General features: G+C 32.7%; 1 protein-coding gene across 1 annotated transcript; it reads right to left on the bottom strand.

Annotated features, from left to right (window-relative positions):
- Nucleotides 1-5,337: 5,337 nt before the first annotated feature.
- Nucleotides 5,338-17,522, bottom strand: LOC132737522 (SH3 domain-binding protein 5-like). Its single transcript, XM_060724820.1, has 7 exons — nucleotides 17,362-17,522; nucleotides 11,677-11,739; nucleotides 9,769-9,897; nucleotides 9,210-9,383; nucleotides 8,261-8,434; nucleotides 7,516-7,720; nucleotides 5,338-6,465 (listed from the first exon to the last, which is right to left on the bottom strand). Exons 1-7 carry the CDS (start codon nucleotides 17,452-17,454, stop codon nucleotides 5,960-5,962), a joined length of 1,344 nt encoding a protein of 447 aa, XP_060580803.1. The 5' UTR covers nucleotides 17,455-17,522; the 3' UTR covers nucleotides 5,338-5,959.
- Between the last annotated feature and the right edge of the window lie 4,094 nt (nucleotides 17,523-21,616).

Below are 21,616 nucleotides of genomic sequence, written 5' to 3'. Positions count from 1 at the left end.
TACGTATATTACTATTTGTCCCAATGAGATTTATAGTTTATAGATGGTAGGGTTTTTTCACTTACCAATTCTAATTTTCCGCCATATTAAAAAGCGTTCGACCGTCGAAAAAGTTTCAGTTTCTCATATTAAAAGACTCAGTTAGCTTCAACTGTTATGATTTTTTTCTGTTACAAAGATATGCTATGTTCATCCATGCGTTAACTAGTTTAATCAAAGGTTTTCATTGAATTCTTTAACATTCTTACCGAATATGTCTTATTTGAATGAAGTGTGAATAAATCTTTTATTGGAAGCTTCGTTTCCAATTACAGTTCAAGTAAATTTGGTTTTTTCTAAAAGAAATTTTTAATTTCACGATATATTCATATTGTGATCACCTATAGTGTGTAGAATTTTAAGCATAACATATCTGCTTTGTGTGAAGTCAAAACCTGTTTCTTTTATATTTACAGAAACTGTGTAGCAATTGTAAATGTTTTTAATTATGGACATAATACATCTTTAAATCTTCTGATGCTCAAATTTCTCTGGAGATGACCGTGCAAAGTGAGCTTATTGAATCGGCGGCCATTTTGTTTTTCTGGAAAAATTCAACAATACCACGCTTTTACTGTTAAATATTTACTGTTACATATCGAAGAATTTCTTATTTTGTGATATCCTTGTTATTAGACCACAGATAGTTTTCTCTGGTGAAGGTGAAGATTTAAAGTGTCTAATGTTTTTTTTCTCCTAGAATTACATAGGGATATCCAAATATTTCTTATTCAATCGATATGGCCTTATTGTAGACAAAGAGAAATGCACGAGAAAATGGCATAATTCATGTTCTTTCATAAGTTTTTTACTGAAGACACAATCCATTGAATGATAGATAGATTTCACATTCTATCGCAAAGGTGCACTCAGAAGAAAATTGGGAAGAATTTAACATTTCTGAATGTGATAACATTATAATTTCGCAACTTTGGAGATATTGTTGTTTTCATTTAAAGGATTCAATGACATATAACACCGTACAATGCGCTTGGAAACAAGACTGCTTACCGTAATGTACTCTTAGACAGAAATCATGGGCGATGGCTACTTATCAAGATTGGGCTCGTTGGAGACACGAGCAGGTAACTTTTATTAAACGTTTTCCTTAATGCTTAAACAACCCTAGGGTTCAGCATATTTATTGGTTGTCCGGCTGAAGTTGAAAATATTTTACTTGACGTATAGATTCGTTTATTTATTTATGCTTTATATATATACATCCTGCATTGACTTTTTTTTTACTTCATTCATGAACTGAAAAAAATATAACAAACGTCCCTCTGAAGACTTAAAGCATAGAATTTCCTTAGCGTTGCAACCGCAGCCCAGTCACCGTTCGGAAACTCCACCCCCTTGCCCACCAGTGGAATACCGTCTTCCCAAACCAGTAAATGAAGTACATCTACAGTGTCTGCTATTAAGAGTGAGCCGGGCATAATTCAGGATGCGATTATTGAAATCACAGTGCCTGAAAATATTAGCACAAAAGCCGTCGTAAAATTTAGATACATATAAAGATTTTAGTAGATAGATAAACGCATTTCACTTCATTATTGCTAGTTTTTTTTTTCTTATTTACAAATACAGTAACTATTCTTGTAAAATGATGAAATGTCTAAATGAATTCGTCAAAGGACTTTTGCTATCTGTTTGTTTTTAAGAAGGGAATTACACTAATTACTTTACAATATACATAGAAATTTGCCCCCATAGCGGGTTTTTCCTTTCAGTTGAATACAAACATAATAGTTATATCAAACATTTTACTTTGATGTGTGGGATATATCAAACACTTTTAAGCCTCTCTAATTGGCCGAGAGAAAACAGCTGTGGTCTAAGTCAGATAGATCGCTCGTACCAGTTGGATGTGAGATTTATCAACGAGCGTAGCATAAACAGAAAAAAGTCGCATTGGTATTATTTATTTTTTTATTAGATCTATCTATTTTTAAAGTCAATATTTTTATATAATCTAATGAGTTCACTATGCTCTGTAAACATCAGAAATTCAAGTACATGAATCAATATAGTGGGGAAAAAAAAAGGTTTAGGTTTAGAACTGTTTCATTATTAAAGAGAAAATGTGTAGCCGGCCGGATAGCTCAGTTGGTCTTCTGAAAGTCATGGGTTCGAGTCATGGTCAGGCAGTTTCAGTCAGGGTTTAGAAGTGGCTTTCAACTGACACATGTTTTATTCATTTAATAGATTGCATTTAATTTGAAATGTTAATTTGAAATGGACAAAGGCAGTATTGCGTGATACTTTTAAAACTACAAAAAGCATTTGGTACAGTTTATTACACTATACTGCATATGAAGAGTTCTTTTTTCTTCTTCTTCATGGAACTTCAAGCATCTGCCATATGTAATGACATTCTTGCATGGTTCAAGTCTTATCTCTGATAGCAGCTGGTGAATGTGGCTGGTACTCCTTCTCTCTGAATACCTATGGTGTTCCCCTGATGTTCATTTTAGGTCCTCTTTTATGTCTAATATATGTCAATGACATGTCTGCAACCCTAAGCAATAAGCTTTTATTATATGCACAGGCACAAGTATCAGACCTGGGAAGAAAAAATATTACCAGATTGATAAAAAAACCTGTGTTCATCTTAAAAGTGTCACAAACCAAAAACAAATGTAAATGATGACCCCCTTTAAAAATATACTTTAAGTTAATAGGATATTTTTAAAGGGGGTCATTATTTACATTTTTTTTTGGTTTTTGACACTTTTAAGATGAACACAGATTTTTTATTAATCTGGTCATATTTTTTCTTCTCAGGTGTGATACTTGTGCCTGTCATTATATGATGATGACTCAGGTATCCATGTATCTGGTAAAGTAAATCTTAAGATTGGTTTATTGACTATAAATTGTCTTTGCATCTTTGCAAGACAGAGTCTATTCTTTTTGGTTTAAGTTTCAACATAAACTGGGCCAAGCCTCCAGGTCACATGAAATGGTACTTAGCTATAAAGTACACATCTTTTGTTAAGTATTTAGGTGCAAACCTGGATCAAATTCTTTTGGCGTCGCCCTTTGATGCTTTGCATCAATGCTTTTCTTGTATATGTTTGTAATAGATATATCTAATGTTAATAATCTATACAAAAAGGGCACAGCTGAATGGGTTTCGTTTACAAAATTGTTGGCTGCCAAGCGGAATAGAGATGTTTTATACATTTGGTGGTTTATTGAATGCTCAGATGAGTACAAAAAGTACAACGAAACATAAGGCCAATATGTTAATGAATGTTTGTGCGATGTGTAACGGCGTAGACGTAATCAACGTACTTATATCAAACTGGGATGATTAATATGATCAAATAAATTGTCGCACGCATAGTTTCTTTTGAGTTATTGCATTTATTATGAAGTCTTCAGCAAGACTTAAGAATATATGGCGTTGTTAAAATAGAATTCAATAAATGAAGCAGGCTCAAAAGTACGTCCAAATACGTTTCAGGTTTTCATTAAATTCAAATAAAAATTTAAAACTAACAAATACAAAAGAAATTTAGACAATATCTTTATTGATAAAAACATGACTGAACAAAATAAAATATACAGAGGAAATTCAAATGATTAAAATCTTTAGTAACTACAGGTATCAAAACTTTTAATGAAAATAGTGCCATAAGCATGTATTCTGGAACCGCTGTAAATGTCATCGCCGGTTGGACCTCTAAAATCCGCCGTAAACTCCGCATAGTTTCATACAAGCTTGAGGTGAAGTGAAGGCGTTGTCTTTACTTCTAACTTTGTAACATCCTACTGGCATTTTTTCGCAACTGAACCCGTCCCATCGCCATAAATTATCCGCCCGGAAACAGCTCCCAAGACGCGGGCTGGTTCCGCCACACTTGTTTCTACAACTGGCATCCTGTGTGTTAACAGCTACGAGGACGGTAAACAGTACCGCCAAACATATGAACGACTTCATTTTATGTGAAACTAGAAAGAGAGACAATAAGTGTTGCTATAAACTTGAACAATAAGAATTTACTTATTTGCTTTAGATTTGCTCACTTTTCCCGGCAAATTGTTTTTTTGGTGTGTTTTTTTTTTTTCAAAAACGAAGCATGGTCCTTTTTTACAAAAAAATAATATAGTTTAAAAAATGATTGTGTATTTTTTCGTTGTTTTTTTTATTAGATGTGTGTGTGTCTGAAGGTTGTAATACCGTAACTGATTATAGTACAAGTGAGTGAAATTTCAAGATAATATTGATACTGACATTTTAACGCAACCGTATTTAACTTTGAAAGAATTTTTGTCAACAGTCATAAAATTATAAGTCAATTAACTTAAAAACGAGTCAAAAACTTAAAATCATCGTCTCAAATTATTTTACATTTAAATAGTAGTAATGTAGAATGTAAAGAAGTATTAAATTTTTATGTTTAAACATAATGTAAAAAGCATCAAAATAATAAAGAAACAAAATAAAACAATGAAAAAACATACGATAAACGGTTGTCCGAGTGTTCAAACAAAAATAAGGTGTGGACTTAAACGGACACAATCTGTTTATATACCATCCGAACTAGATAAAACAGATGGTTATGAAAAATGGTGCTGTCAAAAATACGAGTACCAGCTTGGAACATCTCATACAATTTAATTATTTGAAAAAAGCCTTGTTCAATATGTGGACAAACCTAAACGTGTACATAGCGTGTATGAGTTCAAACTTGACAAACCGGTCATCCTTGCAGATGTTTTCGGGCCCAGAGGGGCATCATGTCAATTTGTTTGCAACGTGATATTTCTAGTAGTAAAGCAACAACTGTTGTGCTTGACCACATCACATTTGTTACAACCAAAACGTATAGGGCAACTGCGTTACTGGTGTCGCAAATTTGTAATAGAAATAAAGCTCGTAATATAGAAAAGAAATACGCATATTCTTTATGTAAAACTGGTATAATTTGTTACGAATGTGTTCGATACCAATACTTTTTAAGTGACGTACCATCACATAAGTAACAATGCATATTTCAATAATATGTAAATTGAAGCAAAACGCGCATATTTACAAGTGGAACACACCCTAAGTAAATAATAACATATCGGGTCCTTAACCTTAGTTCATGATAATAAAACGTTTTGAATGCAGGGAATTGTATGTCACATTATATTATTATTATCATATTATATTATATTATTATATTATTATTATTATATTATTCTAGCTCCACTTAAAGTAGCATGTCAATTTTTCATTGTATTTACAAATGTAAAATGATCCAACATACCAGGGAAAGATAAACATGTAACAACACATACTAGTTAATGTTTTAATATTCAATTTTTAATATTCTATTTTTATTGCACAAGCCCTGATACAAAAATATGCTTTAAACATTTTTTTTCCAAAATCGCATTTGGATAACAAAAATAAACAATTCATTGTTCAAATTTCATAAAACAACAAAGGTGATTACATGTACTATGACTAAAATAAACCTACGCTAGCATTGTTTAACCCTGTCAAATTAATAGTGTCCATAAATTTGTATCACTAATTTTCTAAGTATTTCAATTTATTACCCTACAAATATAAAGTGTCTTTTACAATATCATCTACGCAGAAAGTATCTTAACAGGTTTATAATACTGCATGTTTGTAACGTCGCTTTTAATTGGATAATCGTCACGCTAATATAGTCTATATACTTTAAAGATTTTTGAACAAATTTAATACAGCACACTTGCTTTTTTTAGAGAAAAAAAGGATATTTCTACGTAAATTGACAGCAGCCGTGTATATTAAACTATATAAACTTATTCAATGAAAAGCAACGTTACAAACATGCAGTATTATAAATATATATACATGATATCTATACAAATAGAAAAATACTCTATTCAAGGTAAAAAATAAGTTTTAAATTTTTAGAATCAATACGTTTTAATCTTCTTCTCCCGATAAAGAAGGGCGTTCAACAGATTGCATGTCACATCCAATATATTCTTCTGTTTCATTCTTATCACTTTCAGTCTTATCTACCTCACTTATAATACACGTTTTGACGTCATTCAATTTTGTATTGATACTATCTAAAGTCGGTTTATCATTTAACATGAATTGATTTTCTGTATCACGTGAAACTCCTGATTTATTATCATTTTCATTGACAACGTTTATTCCTTCACTAGGCTCACATTGATCGGATTCAATATTTCCCTCCACAACCTCAGTGTTTCTTTCACTATTATCGTCATTTTTAAAATTATTGCAAACTAACTGTGCATGTAGTTTGTCATTAAAACCTAACTGTTCCATTCGATCCTGTAAATCTGTATTGGCTCGCGTTTCTCTTTGACCTTCTGATTGTGTATCAAACACTTCGTCGTCTGTTGTGCTTCCAAATTCATCATCACCAAGATCATTCCATTCACAACTTGCCATTGATTCTAAAAATAGTAAAGTAATATTCTTAACCTCTATGAATCATACATATTCGTAATTTACCACAAATTTTGGTTGTTTTGTTTGATTTACGGCGCAGCAACACAGCTAATGCAATATGGCACCAAAACAGGAAAGATGATTTTGGCTAACCTTGGGGGTTACAAACTTTAGGCAACACCAGGGGTCAAAAACAGCTCACCTGCTGGAGCTAAGAGATGCAAAAACTCCAGTTATTCAACCCCATTTAGTCGCCTCTTATGATCACGCGAGGATAGACGTGATGTCTCACCCCTTAAAGGCAACCCCTCGGCCACAAGAGGTATCATTACTGTATCTATTTGTCTTAACTTGCCCAAGTTCTTCGACAAAATGTCGATGTGTTCTTGAAACATATGCAAACAACATGCCGTTGACTAAAAAAAGCAATAAGAAAATTAGGATAACCGTATTTATATGAAAATGACATATAAATGTTTACACTCCGTGTGAGTTATTCATTTGTATACAAAGTAATGCGTAATTGATAAGCGGCATATACTAACTATATGAAACATGCATTTTCAATATTAGCCATTGGGATTTAGTAAAGTTCAGTCTAAAATCTTAGTTTATCAGCCACGTTAAACACAACTTCATACTCTAATAATAAAGGTAAGATATGATGTTCATACTAGAAAATTTATAATGATTACTTTTACATGATACTAAAATTGAGGAAGCTATCCAGCTAGCATATTGAACGTCGGTGGTTCAACTCATTCGTGCCTGAAATAATGCATGGTAGGGACACCGGAGGTCTTCTTCCACCAGTAAAGATGCAAAGACGCCATATGACCATATCACCTATATTGTGTTGGTGAGACGTAAAGCCAAACCAAACCAAAAACGAAATAAAATACATATTCTTGTAAAGGCCATGTTTATGTTTCAGATATGATATTTCAGTTTAAAAATGTATTCCGACACAAGTGGTGTTTTTTGGACTTTAAGTACCACTAAAATATACTGTCTTACTGGCCAATTTTACCCAAGTTTTTATTTTTTCCACTTACTCATGTCGGTTTCAGATATACCGGAAGTCATGCTATCTGTGTCTGCACCGACTCCTGGCATCCGGGGAACTTTTGACCAGATTTTCTCGCGTCGTGATTGGTGTATTTCTTCTGAAATACTTTCGAGTTTGCGCAGTGACTCTGTATACTTCATTTTACAACATCTGATTGCAGCTTGTAAATCTAGCACATTTTGTTTCTGTTGCTGTAAAAATTAAACCATTTAGTGAACCAGATTAAACATTGTCTACAGATTAGATATTAAAGCATTTTCTTATGTGATACAACCTATATACAGGTACTGTTCTGTGTTTGCATATAAATCAAAGAGAATGTGATATGTGTTTTTCAATTAAACAGTTCAAATAGTTTCATTAAAGGCCCATTATGCCTTAGAAATGCTTTTATTTTTTCAAAAGCTTTTTATAATTAGTGTACATCTATAGGTCTCAAAACACATTTGCCAATCATCTTGTCCATCTTTTTACTCTGTTGCTTTTGGCAATAAGTAAAGTTATAGTGATTATAAGTATTTTGTATGGAAGTCAAAAAACTATTTCTTTACATTTTGCTACTTTTATGACAAAAAATTTCAAAGACAGTGCTCTTTTTTTCAGGTAACAAGTATCTGACATGCTCAAAACCATTATCTAAATTCTATAATACTTATATTTGCCCTTTCTAAAGAAGTAAAAATGTACTCGTTTTTTGGGGTTTTTTTTTGCATTATGTGCCTTTAACTTACCATAAGTTTAACATCAAGTTCAGCTTTTAGTTCGAAGTAAGGTTTCGCCTTTTTAATTGAGCGGGAAAATTTCTTCTCAAGAATTTGAATTTGCGACTGTAGTTCGGCATACTTCGCAGATCTCCGTTGGTGATTCTGTTCACTTTTTGCCCTTTCCTTTTCAGCCTCTGTGACCTAGAATAAAATGTAAAGTTATTCCATGAGACGTTAACTAACTTGTTCAAAAATACTTATCCGATGATAAAATAATTTTTCGATCTCTTAATGGAGCATATCTTGTACTTAAATCATATATTTTTAATAGACCCACGTGATATACCAATTCTTTAAAGTATATTTATTTAAAAGAACGCTTTTCCTCAGTAATCAAACGAGACAAGTTTTACGACATTGATATTGGAACGGTATAATTTTACTATCATAAACGCTTAAAGCAGCATGCCTTAAAAGTAAAATATTGTAAAGTGAACAAAGAAAGTAATTTATCCTTTACAATATCCGTGAATTACCAAAAAGAAGAGGTCAAAATATGCAAAAATAGTAAAAAATGTCATAAAACGAGTCATTAATGGCACACAACCTGTAAATTATTAATTGAATCTTGAATCGTTTTACTTTCTTAAAATCTTAGTAAATTTTGCTCAAGTTTGATTTTCTTCAAATATTTTCGCTAATCTGGAGGCTTGCCGCTTTAAATACTAAAGTTACGCTTGGAAAGTATTGCCATGTTAATTTTACAATAACATCATATTAATATCATACATTGTAGTTTACTTTAACACTGTTTCACAACAGCTATAACAATTGTTACTCATTAAAATAATTTATATCAAGTCAACTGAATAATAACAAGTTAATTAAACTAAGCTTTCCGGAAACGTCACACATAAGATTTTGAAACCTACAAAAATTTCTGCTGGGAAAATGTTTATATTTAAACGTTAGTTACCTTGGAGATGGCATGATTTAGCATTTCCTGCCAGGCAGACGTGAGCTGGGCGGCTGTTGTCCCCGTGTCTTCTGTCAACCTGCTTTCAGCTAGAGCCACAGTTTCCCGTGCGGCCTTATACACGCTTACAGCGGTCTGGAATTGTCGTGCAGCCTTTAACGCTTCACTTTGTGCCTTCATGTGATACAAAGATAATGAAATCTTCAATTTAATTAGATAATATAATGAATTTTTTTAATTTAAATAAATCAGTGACAGGTGCTTGTACAAATTTTTCTGAAATTTCTTATACATATTTACAGTTCACTTGAGCAGCTCTTATTTCCCTTCCTCTAACAGTTAAATGTTCAGAAATAAGCAGACATTTTAAGCATATCATATTATTAAAAAGAAAAACTACCAGAACTTGTACCGAAAAGAACAAAACAAACAAACAAACGACCACAAAAACAGCAACATAATTTTCTGAGCAACAACAAATGAAAATGATAACAAATTCAACTGTTTACGCAAATACCGCATAAATCAATTAAATGTAATAAAAGTAATGTGTTTCTACCAGTTTAGCATCCAACGATAATTTGTAGTATTCCCGCGCTTTTTGGATACTCTTTTTCCGGCCTTTTGCAATAATCTCCATTTGGCCGGAAGTTCCTGACACGATAATGCGATATTTTGACCTGGCCTCCTGCAAAAGAAAACAGAACTATGGCTTTTTCATATCGTAAATTTCAAGTATCGACGTACATAAACTAATAATAATTAACTTGAGCATTAAGTAAGTATGGTTTTAATTAATGGATTATTTTTGATCTGATTATCTTATTTTTTTACCGAATAATATGAAATTAGGCAAGGCCTATGAACGGGGAAGTCGTTAAACATTCCTTTCATTCTTTCCGTTTTAAAGGTGTCATTCGGTATTACATGCACCGCTTCCGTTTTCACTCGGAACACTCGACGATTATTATTTATCCGAAAAGTTGAGATTTGTTCCGTTATCGGAATACCCCGCCTATTATCATTGAGTTACATTGTAAATGGCGGCGCCCGACTAGAACTGACACTGAAAATTTCATTGATAGGTATAGAATTCTATATATTTTTTAATTGTTTTTTATTTGATTTTCTTTTAAATATACACGTGTAGTCTATAGCCGGGCAAGCCAAAGCCCGGACCCGCTTCGCGGGCCCGGTCTTTGACTTCCCCGTATTATGACGATTTGTTAATAGAAAAGTTATATATCATTCAATGTTAAATGACAGGGGAAAAAACACACATTGAAAGTGAACTAATATGAAATTAGGCAAAGCCTATGAACGGGGAAGTCGTTAAAAAATCCTTTCATTCTTTCCGTTTTAAAGGTGTCATTCGATATTACATACACCGCTTCCGTTTTCACTCGGAACACTCGACGATTATTACTAATCCGAAAAGTTGAGATTTGTTCCGTTATCGGAATACCCCGCCTATTATCATTGACATACATTGTAAATGGCGGCGCCCGACTAGAACTGACACTGAAAATTTCATTGATAGGTATAGAATTCTATATATTTTTTAATTGTTTTTTATTTGATTTTCTTTTAAATATTCACGTGTAGTCTATAGCCGGGCAAGCCAAAGCCCGGACCCGCTTCGCGGGCCCGGTCTTTGACTTCCCCGTATTACTTTGGAAAAATCGTAGTACGATACCATTGCATCGTAATAAAAAATTTTCTTGCCTTCATATCAATATGTTAAAGACTAGCTTATTATTCAAATTAGGACAAGTTAATCATAAAAAAGTACAAAAAATTGGCTAACAAAAATTCGTTTATACCGACAAATATATATAAATATAAACTTTATGTTGGTCATAACTTGCTATCATCTATATAAATTGTTCTACAAATTACAAATAATTTGACAATTTAAAGCGAGAAAAATGTAAATATTTATAGGTCATACGAAATAAACGTACACAAGTTTACAATTTGCAACCTTTTTTTCCAGTAATTGTTCATCACAAACTGCGTTATATTACAAATGTCAAAGAGGCGTGAATGTTACATTAAGAACAGTGTCAAAACTATTTTACGGTTGGCATAAAGGGACAATAATAATAATAATAATAATAATAATAATAATAATAATAATAATAATAATAATAATAAAGACTTTATGCCATAAATTGTGTTGTCTGAGCACGTAGTAAATAAACAATAATTCCTTTGTCCCCTTTATTCCACCGTACAATTCACTAATATTTAAGTGTATCTTTTATTTCTCACAAGAGATTATATCGTGTCGTTCTACTTATCATAATTTAATTACACATACTTGAAAAATAATTGCAGGGAAAACACGAAAATAAGATGCATGTATTGTATTATTTTTCCTTATTAAATACAAAAAAAAAGGCAAACACGTATATATTATACCCTGTGTGTTTTTATGGGTGGACAAATACTGTAAAATACTAACATCAAGTTCATTTTCAAGTCTGTTTATGTCTGCACTGGCAGAGTTTAACTTATCTAGCTCCGTCTGAAATAAAAAAACAAACAAAAAATATTATGAGTTCGTTATTACTAAAGGCCTCAACAGACGGTAGGATTTAGTTGTACACCACTAATTAGAGATAAGATGTACACTTTTCAAAGTTATACAACACTTGCATTCAGACGGTAATTCTACACTGTAGGAATCATCTGATGTTTCCCTAAAAAGGATCCCTCCCAATTGATCCTTTACATACTTTACTCACTAAATACTTTTTTCGCCATGAGTAATGATTGAAGCACCTCCATTAAAAAAAATTATATATATTTATTTTAATGTGAAGCATGACCGAGATTCAAACCTGGGACCCTCGGAATACCGTACTGCGGCTCTACTGACTAAGCTATCCAGCCGCCTACAAACTACCTCCCCTCCCCTAATTAGACATGTTAGAGAACAGTTCAATACCGTGACATAATCATTTTCGGAATAATATGGGATTCGAACAAAACACAACTTTGGGTCTCCTGAAGAGTTTTTCAACATCATTTTTACCCCATCTTACTTTTAGACCCAATTGTTCTGGAATTTCATTCATTACACCCATTATCAGGAGATAATTTGGTAATCTGTTACTTGTCATTGTGGGAGGTCTGTAGAAATCTGTACGACAAGATTTTCAAAATAGAACATGTCCGATCTCACACCGTACAATCAAATGGGCACGCAGCTGTTCCAGCGTCCACAGCTGTACCAGTAATATACATGTCGGCGCGGGGAATGCAAATGACGTACAATAAATATTCATCTATTTTTAACATATCCAAACTGTATTCGAGTAAATCAATGCTATGGATTCATAGTCAACATCCAAAGGAGCATGCTAACAAATTTCTGGCCCTGTGCAACCTTTACTTCACATGAATTTTGACTGAAAATAACCACACTATCCGATGAGATGCGGTATTTTTAGTTTGAAGTCACAAAAACTTATATTTTCTCATGATAATTAATCCTTTTTTCATACGATTCGTAAACGTCAACATTTTGTCATTAAACATTCAAAACCATACCTTCAAAAAAGCTTTTCTGTTAAAGTTATAAGGTATTTAAGTTTGTGTGTCATCAAAATTTTAGTAACGTCATCAGCTGTTCGCCTCTTTTTAATGATAACATCGACAGCAATTCATCGGCAAGAACGAATAACGCTGAAAGCTGCTCAAAGAAACATTTACATGTATTTACAACAGCGCTTTTGTCCTACAGTCACTAGGAAAGAGTAAAACTTTTTGTTAATTTAGAATATTACTTTATTCATGATACTTTCTAATTATATTATTTTTATTACTTTATATTATTTGTTATATCTTAGGTTAGAGACCTTGATCTCCATTTACCGCACTGTATTTCAATATAAAAAGGTAGCAAAACCTATTAAAGGGATCCCACTAAGGTTTTTTGACATGACGGGACTGAAAATATTTTTTTGAGATTATTTCTCCATTTGATGTAGATCTATACTAATAACTTATATGCAAAATTTCCGATCATTAGCTTGTTCCGTTTTTCCAGAATATTATAATAGTGAAAAAATGACCCAAAGTTGAAAAGAGTTTAAACGCTTTTCACTCAAATCGGACTGAGAATAGCGCAAACATATGATTTTCAATGTATTTCTCATATATTTCTTGGTTATATTTTATTAATATTGATGTTTTAGTGCTCATGTTTTTTATATGAAATAATAAAATTTCATGTTTTTAGGCTTATAAACCTCAGTGGAGTTCCTGTAATAGGTTTATGAAATGTTTAAGTCAAAAGGCAAAGGCAAATTTAACGCTTAATATGAATATTCAGTCTTGTAAATGAAGGCATCCATCAAATGTTATTATAAATAATTCATATAATGGACAAGTCCTATGCAGTGAATGGCTGTGTAACCCGAGATATGAAAGTGCATGGAAAAACGTGTTGTTATTTATCCTTGAAATCTGTTTTAATGTATAGTGCAATAAAAATAATAACCATTCTTAAAAATTATTCAAATTTTTATTTTTTATATAAATCATTTTATATGGCAGACATCTCGGGTTACACATCCATTTACTGCAGGGGACATGTCTACTATATGCCATTATTTATAATAACACTTGATGGATTTAGTTATAATACAGAGTATTCGTAGTAAGCGTTAAATTTGCCTTCACTTTCTTTGAGTTTAACATTTCAGAAACATATAAATAGATCTTGCTACCTTTTTATATTATAATAATGATAATAAAAATAATACATTTTGTATCTTTATTTAAAGAAGGTTATACATTAATAACATACAATAACAATCATATATATCTTATTTCCAATATGGCCTTCTGAAATAGAAAACAACAACAACAACAACAACAACAGGACATGCATAGGAAGAAAAATGAATGTATTATATGTAATCTTTAGAATATTACAACTCATATACTTTCTACAGACAATTTGTTTTAACATATACGTATATTGCATTATTAGTTCGTTTGTTCATTCGTTCGTTCATTTATTTATTTATTCATTCATTCATTCATTCATTCATTCATTCAATCACTCACTCATTCATTCATATGAACAATATCAATATTGAAATACAGTGCGATAAATGGAGATAAAGGCCTCTCAGCTAAGATACAACAAATGATAGAAAGTAATAACAAAAATAATATGATAAGAAAGTATGATGAATAAAGTAATATTTTAAATGAACAAAAAGTTTTACTTTTTCCTAGTTACTGTAGGACAAAAGCTCTGAAAATTGTTTCTTTGAACAGCTTTCAGCGTTATTCATCCTTGCCGATACATTGCTGTCGATGTTATCATTAAAAAGAGGCGAACAGCTGATGACGTTACTAAAATTTTGATGACACTCAAACTTAAATACCTTATAACTTTAACAGAAAAGCTTTTTTGAAGGTATGGTTTTGAATATTTAATGACAAAATGTTGACGTTTACGAATCGTATGAAAAAAGGATTAATTATCATGAGAAAATATAAGTTTTTGTGACTTCAAACTAAAAATACCGCATCTCATCGGATAGTGTGGTTATTTTCAGTCAAAATTCATGTGAAGTAAAGCTTTCACTGGGCCAGAAATTTGTTAGCATGCTTCTTTGGATGTTGACTATGAATCCATAACATTGATTTACTCGAATACAGTTTGGATATGTTAAAAATAGATGAATATTTATTGTACGTCAATTGTATTCCCCGCGCCGACATGTATATACTGGTACAGCTGTGGACGCTGGAACAGCTGTGTGCCCATTTGATTGTACGGTGTGGATCTCTTACATCTATACTTAAGGTTAAATAGTAGTCTTCACACATTGAGATTTGCCTGTACATCTTAGTTTTAATTGGTGTTGTACTTCAAAATCCTACCGTCTGTTGAGAGCTTAAGACATATTTGTGACTAAAGCAAAATGAATAAAGAAATAAAGTAGTACTGAAAAGTATATATGACATTACAATGACGCAAGAGATGCCCGAATGTCGCGAAATAAATGTTACATGAGAGAAAAGCAAAAGACGCACGAGTGTCGCGTAGTAAATGTGACGCGATAGAAAAACCAAGAGATGCATAAGTGTCACAAAGTTAATGAGACACGATAACAAAACAATGAGATGCACGAGAACGCGAAGTAAAAGTGACAAAACAGTATAACAAAAGACGCACGAGTGTCGCAAAGTAAATGTGACACGACATTTAAACAAGAGATGCACGAATGTCGCAAACTTAAATGTGACACGATAACAAAACAACGAGATGCACGAGTGTCGCGAAGTAAATGTGACACGACAGTAAAGCAAGAGACGCACGAGTGTCTCGTAGTAAATGTGACACGAAAATAAAACAAGAAACGCACGAGTGTACACATGTCACGATATAATTGTGACGCAACAGTAACACAAGATACGCACGTCGACTGTCGCGAAGAAAATAAATTGATACGGAACAGGCAAACGTTTTCTATGCAAATTTCCGTTTGGGATCATGTGGCGCTAATACAAAATAATTCAGATTCTGTAAAATATATACACACATGTTTGACATTTAGATACATATTCCGTCTGTAACATTATTAGTATTCATTACATGGTAACAACAAGCGTGTAATTTCACGGAAAGCAATAACCTTAGCTTCTGTTCTTTTCGATCATTTATATAATTTATAAAGATATGCATACATGCTTTATTAACATTACACTGTATGTACGTTGTTTCGTTAATTAAGCAGATTACGGATATTGCGGTAAAATGTTTATCTTTGTGGTAGACTGTGGTCTATGCAATTACTCAATACATGTACTTTATATGTTTATATTCATGTAGACAAAAAATAAAACACAGAAAAATATTACAACGCTGATGCAATTATATCATAAATTAATTGTATATCCAATTAAACCATTTAAAGCTGCATGCCTCCAGATGAACCAAAATATTTCAAGAAAAATCAAACTTGAGAAAAATATATACAAATTGGATAAAATTTTAGGAAAAAGTAAAAATAATCATGATTCAAGAAATAATTTATTTTATGTGCGACTAATGACTGATTTTGCAGTACATTTGTATTAATCAAAATGTTTCTAATGCTTGACTAACGCAATAAAGATTATGTTTGCATATGCTGACCTCTTTTTGTAATTTACGTAAGTTTTATGAATTGTTTCACTCGTTTGTAATGTGTATTTCTGTATTTTTTTTATTTTGTTCACTTCACACATGCTGCTTAAAGGAAACACTGTATATACTATTGATATTTTTTATATGAGTCATTGTGTAAATATGTTTTCCGTAATTATTTATATAACTGTTTGAGCAGATGTTGTATTGAACGCAATCTTTACCAAATAAAATAGCATAGTCTATTCAACTTTGTAGTAGGAATGCAAATAAATAAAAGTTTAATTTCATGTAAGTAATTTCTATTAAAATAACAGACACACGTTTAAGTAAACATTAAAATTAAACCATGGTGTGATGTTACCAAAAAAAACCGTTGCTTCACGAGTTATTTTAAAGGCCCATTATGTCTACGAAATGTTTTTATTATTTTCCATTTCTCAAAAGTTTCTTTATTTTTGGTGCCCTTTAATAGTTTCCATAAAGTGAGTCTTCAGTTCTAGTGATTGAGTATTTTTTTTATGGAAGTCAGAATACTTCTTTGTTTACATTTCGCTATTTTCTTTACAATCTATTTTACATATATCGCTACTTTCTTCAGTTTACAAATATCTATATAACGTTAACACGCTCTTAAATCATTATTTAAATGTTATAATATTCAAGTTTGCACTTTCTTAAAAAGTAAAAAAAAATCATTTCAGAGGCATGATGTGCCTTTAAGATAGTTGCATCACATTCTATTCAAGACTGAACTGACTGAAACATATTATTATTGTACATGTATGGACAACAAACAATGGCCCTGATAAACATCTAGTCCATTATCATTATAGATAGTGAAACAATTCATTATATAAACCAGGAAGGGGGCGTTCCCGTGCAACGACAACGAAACATCGCCGAATGATATTACTTATCGATTTAATACACATAATAACAGTTAAAATGCTATGAAACATCAATAAATATGCAAAACAAAAATGCTCGAACCTGTATCCTAGGATCCGGCTGGTCATGCTCATCATCTGACGAACCGTCCGGATTATTGTCCGTTTTCATGTCCGTACAAGCGCTACTTTCCATTGTTTACAATCATTTAAATAATCTGGCATATCACGATAGTTCACAAGTGAGAGTCTCACATAGTATAGTAAATATTTTATGTTATAAATGTATTATATAAAACCGCACATGCGCGATCTTTATGTATCAACTTATAACACAGCTTTTGGCGTGTATGTTTAATTTTTGTTTGAGATTCATAATGTTAAGGTCATTTTTGCTGCAGTAAATCCCTATTAACACATGTACAATAGGCAGTGCAGATATAGATAAGCACTAAATATCACTTTTTGATTAAACTAGCACATACATAAAAATCATTACTTTGTGCTGTATCAATATCAAAATATTTTCTCCATTTTCATCTGATCGTTTATGTTGAACCATTAAATATGGTGTCGAATGCTCCAGTTGCGATTTAAGTACTTAATAAACATACTAAATATGCGGAAATATTTCTTTTAAAAATTCTTATTTATAGTCTTATTTAAGACTCTATTATTTGTAAAACTGATATTGAAGAAAACACTCTTTATTCGCGCAAAATCACTTATGAATAAAATATCTTGAGAACAATGCGAGATTGATCGCATTTGATATCTATGTGAGACTGTAAACTTCAGCTGTCACACAGATTAGTGTTGCGGCGGATAGATAAAAGCAGTTGGTAGATCTATATATACATACCCAGTCGATACTTTCTCACATGATAACAATGTAATGTTACAACACAATAATACCGCGGCATGTGTTAGAGGAAACATGGAAAATGTTATCATGCAAACGCTATAAGGGGAAATGTAATTATCAAACGAGCGCTATATTTAGAACTATAGAAAATTCAATACAACGCCTATCTAGCGGGAATTAAGGCACGAAGATGCATTTGAAGCCCGAACCAACATGGCGAGGGATGTTATAAAGTCCCAGTGGCTTCAGTAGATGTTCATGCACGAAAACATATGCATTTGTTGTATAGGTATACGTCTGAATATCGGTTTTTCCACGTTTCTTCCACGTTTATTTGTTTATGGTATAGCAATCGTGAGAACAACAGACCATAGTGTTCAAACCATGTTTTCCATCTACTCATGCAGGAAACCTAAGACCAACCGTGGCGGGGGTTATGGTACAGGTCATTTTAATGATTGAACTTACCAATTTCACAATATTTTCCCCGTATTCCCCTTCATTCTCCGAAAGCAGTGCAGTCTGTCAATAATAGCATTGTTAAAAAGCATTACATACTGTTTGAAAGAAACAAAAAATAACGGAGGGCGAGCACATCTGTACTTCTGTACCTTGATTTGTGATGCGTGTGTGACGTCATCTGAAATACCCAGGGTCGTCATTGCATTCAGCGAGCTTTTTCAACCCCTGTCACACTAGGGCGACTTTCTCACGGCGTCCAATGAAAATTCAGAACGCCGAGGAAAGCGCAGTAAGATCGTAAAAATCGCCGCAGCATCTCCGTAGTGGCATTGCATAGAACGCCGACCAATGGCGCGCAATTGAGCATGCCGAGCACACGCAGTATAAGCGCGGTAGAAATCCCGAACAATCTCCGTACAAACGTTGTAGGAGATGCTACTGAGTTTCTTCGACGTTAATACTTCAATCACACTGCGCTCTTATCAGAACACCGAGTAACGGCGTTTGTTTTGTGCATGCCGACCGTTGGTCGGCGTTCTATGCTATGCAGATGCTTTGGCGATGATGCGGCGATGTTTTCGACCTTACTGCGCACTTACGGCGTTCTGATTTTTTATTAATTTTTTTTGGACGCCGTGAGAACGCCACCCTAGTGTGACAGGGGTTTTACTTAGCACTATAAGTAACACATTATCATGAACAATTCAATGTGACACTTTCGAAGCCTACGTCACATTACAAGCGGGGACCACCCGAGGTGAAGGCATCGTTAGGACACCGTTGAAAGTTTGAGATGGGAGAGAAACAAGTCAATCTTGTCCGGGATGAAGGAGGGGTTGGGTCATCATATAACCTTCATGGTCTGGTAGATAATAGCAGAAAAGCCCTGGAAGTGGCTGATAATCTTTTTTCCCCCTTTTTCTTCTTTTCAATTTCTACATTTATATGTTGTGTTTAATAGTGGCATAAGTTCTATTTTTTTCAAGACTTAGCATACACCTTTTTCATGTTTATACTCTTAATGATCCTACATTTGTCCTACATTTCATACGTTTATTTATTTATTTTTTATTTTCTTTCATTTCTGTTATTTCTTTGTCTTACTAGTACTTGAACCACATTAGACACCTCTTTTCTATTTTCAATATATTTTTGGCCTATATCTCGCATGCATTTGTCCTACTATATTTACTATATTGCTGTGTCTTCGTTCCGTATATTACACGTTGTTTAAATTTGTGCAGCTTTGGTGATGCTCTTGTCCTGCTCAGGTCTCGAGAAATCAAAGATAAGGCCTCAGAATGGTTAGTCAGTCTTAAACAATCTCTTTTACTATAAAAACAAAAATCGAAAATGTCTACCTTATGTCTTGGTAAAAATTGAATTTGATTGAGTCTTTTTTGTGAGAGATAATGTAATCTCTCATTGTTTAATTCATTCACAACTTTGTCATGTGACAAATTGATCTAGTACTTGAGTTTGAACATACAGTTTCATCAATTACACATAGGAAGACTTTTACTTCTACCCAGATTGTGCACAGATAAAAAAGTATTTTGATAATGTTCTTTGCAAGGTTCGATAATTTGAATTTAGGAACAGTACAGAAATTTATGTCTGTCGGGGACCATCAGCCGGACACTTTTTGAACATTTTTCCGTACAGTTTTCATAATTTCAAACCTAGAGATCTGAAAATTTGACTCAGTACTAGGTTCTTCTCCTAACTAACAAAATAGTTTGTTTATTTCTAATAATGTTGCCTGTCGAGGAGGGTATCAAAATTACCTAAATTGTCAACACTATAGTACCATGTGTCCTGACAGATATGTAAATGCTATTGATTTAATCCAGTTTATAGTTGAATTATCTTATTTTTTTTATCTTTAACATGATACAATATTTTAGCAGCAAAGGCTGAAGTTTTGGATATTTTAGGTATTGTTTATTCTGCAAATGATTAAGCACGGGGGAGGAAGTGTTACACGAAGGATGGAGTTCTTATGATAACTTGTTAGGAGTTCTTATGATAACTGTCACGGAGTTCCTGGAAAACGTTACGGATTTCTGTGGAAAACTTTTCTATTTACTTGGAGAACTGACGTGAAAAATGGTCATTTTAACTTTAAATGGGGGAGTTTGAGGTGCTAAATTAAACTTTGATAATTAAGCTTGTCCTACATATTGTATAATGTTCCAGAAAAACCTTTTATTCCATTTTTCATCGCCTATTTATAAATCAATTTGGTAGTTTTGAGTAAAATTTCCAAATTACTTGCTCATTCGTACATATTGACCTTATCATTTGTGATCTTCTTCGTTGCTATACATAATTACATAATTATAATGCAGAGTTGCAAACATAAAGCCCAAGCTAATAAATTTATACCCGATTTTTCAAATGTCACGGAGTTCTTGTGATAACTCAAAATATGTCCTGGAGTTCTTATGATAACTTTTGTTACTGCAAGTGTGTTTCTTGTGCTAAATTACGGCCCGTTTAAGCCTATTTTATTAGTCAATAAGTGTGTAAATCATTATGAAGCATAGTACGCGCATCATTTGCACACACATTTGGTTATATAACGGTGGTTTAGAGTGTATTTCAGTTCAAGAGGTATTTTTCTTACCTCCGTTTCTTGTGTTTTTTTTGTGTTTGTTTGGGTTTTTGGGTTTGTTTGATTGTTGTTTTTTTCCATTTCATTGGAATGACTGAAAACATACTTGATGTAGAGCATTTACTTACAGGATAAAAATACGCTTTGAATTTAATATTTAAGCATGATTTCTTCATGTATACATTATTCCTGGCAGTTCTAGAGAACATAAAGTAATTATGCTATCGGTCTGCCGAAACAAATTACATGTAAATGGTTGCAGCAAAAAAGGAAGTAGTATGCATTACCTCTATCTAAATTTAATGAGGTGGGTGTCATCTTTAGATATTCAATGGATATCTTAATTTCTAAAACGTATCAATTTTGTCATAGAAACGTAAAAAGTACTATGACAATGATATGACAATAGAAATT

Source organism: Ruditapes philippinarum, unplaced genomic scaffold, assembly GCF_026571515.1.
Source record: "Ruditapes philippinarum isolate M1 unplaced genomic scaffold, ASM2657151v2 ctg5289_1_1_1_1, whole genome shotgun sequence".
Lineage (NCBI taxonomy): Eukaryota > Metazoa > Mollusca > Bivalvia > Venerida > Veneridae > Ruditapes > Ruditapes philippinarum.
The sequence above is the reverse complement of the archived record's forward strand: the minus strand, read 5'-3'. Positions and strand labels throughout refer to the sequence as shown.

Excerpts from the sequence above, each read along its gene's own strand:
- LOC132737522 (XM_060724820.1), bottom strand. The coding sequence starts at position 17,454 with ATGGAAAGTAGCGCTTGTACGGACATGAAAACGGACAATAATCCGGAC. Across the intron at positions 9,384-9,768 it reads TATCGTTGGATGCTAAACTG|GCACAAAGTGAAGCGTTAAA; the intron begins GTAGAAACACAT and ends TATCACATGAAG. Across the intron at positions 8,435-9,209 it reads TAAATCATGCCATCTCCAAG|GTCACAGAGGCTGAAAAGGA; the intron begins GTAACTAACGTT and ends ATTTTATTCTAG.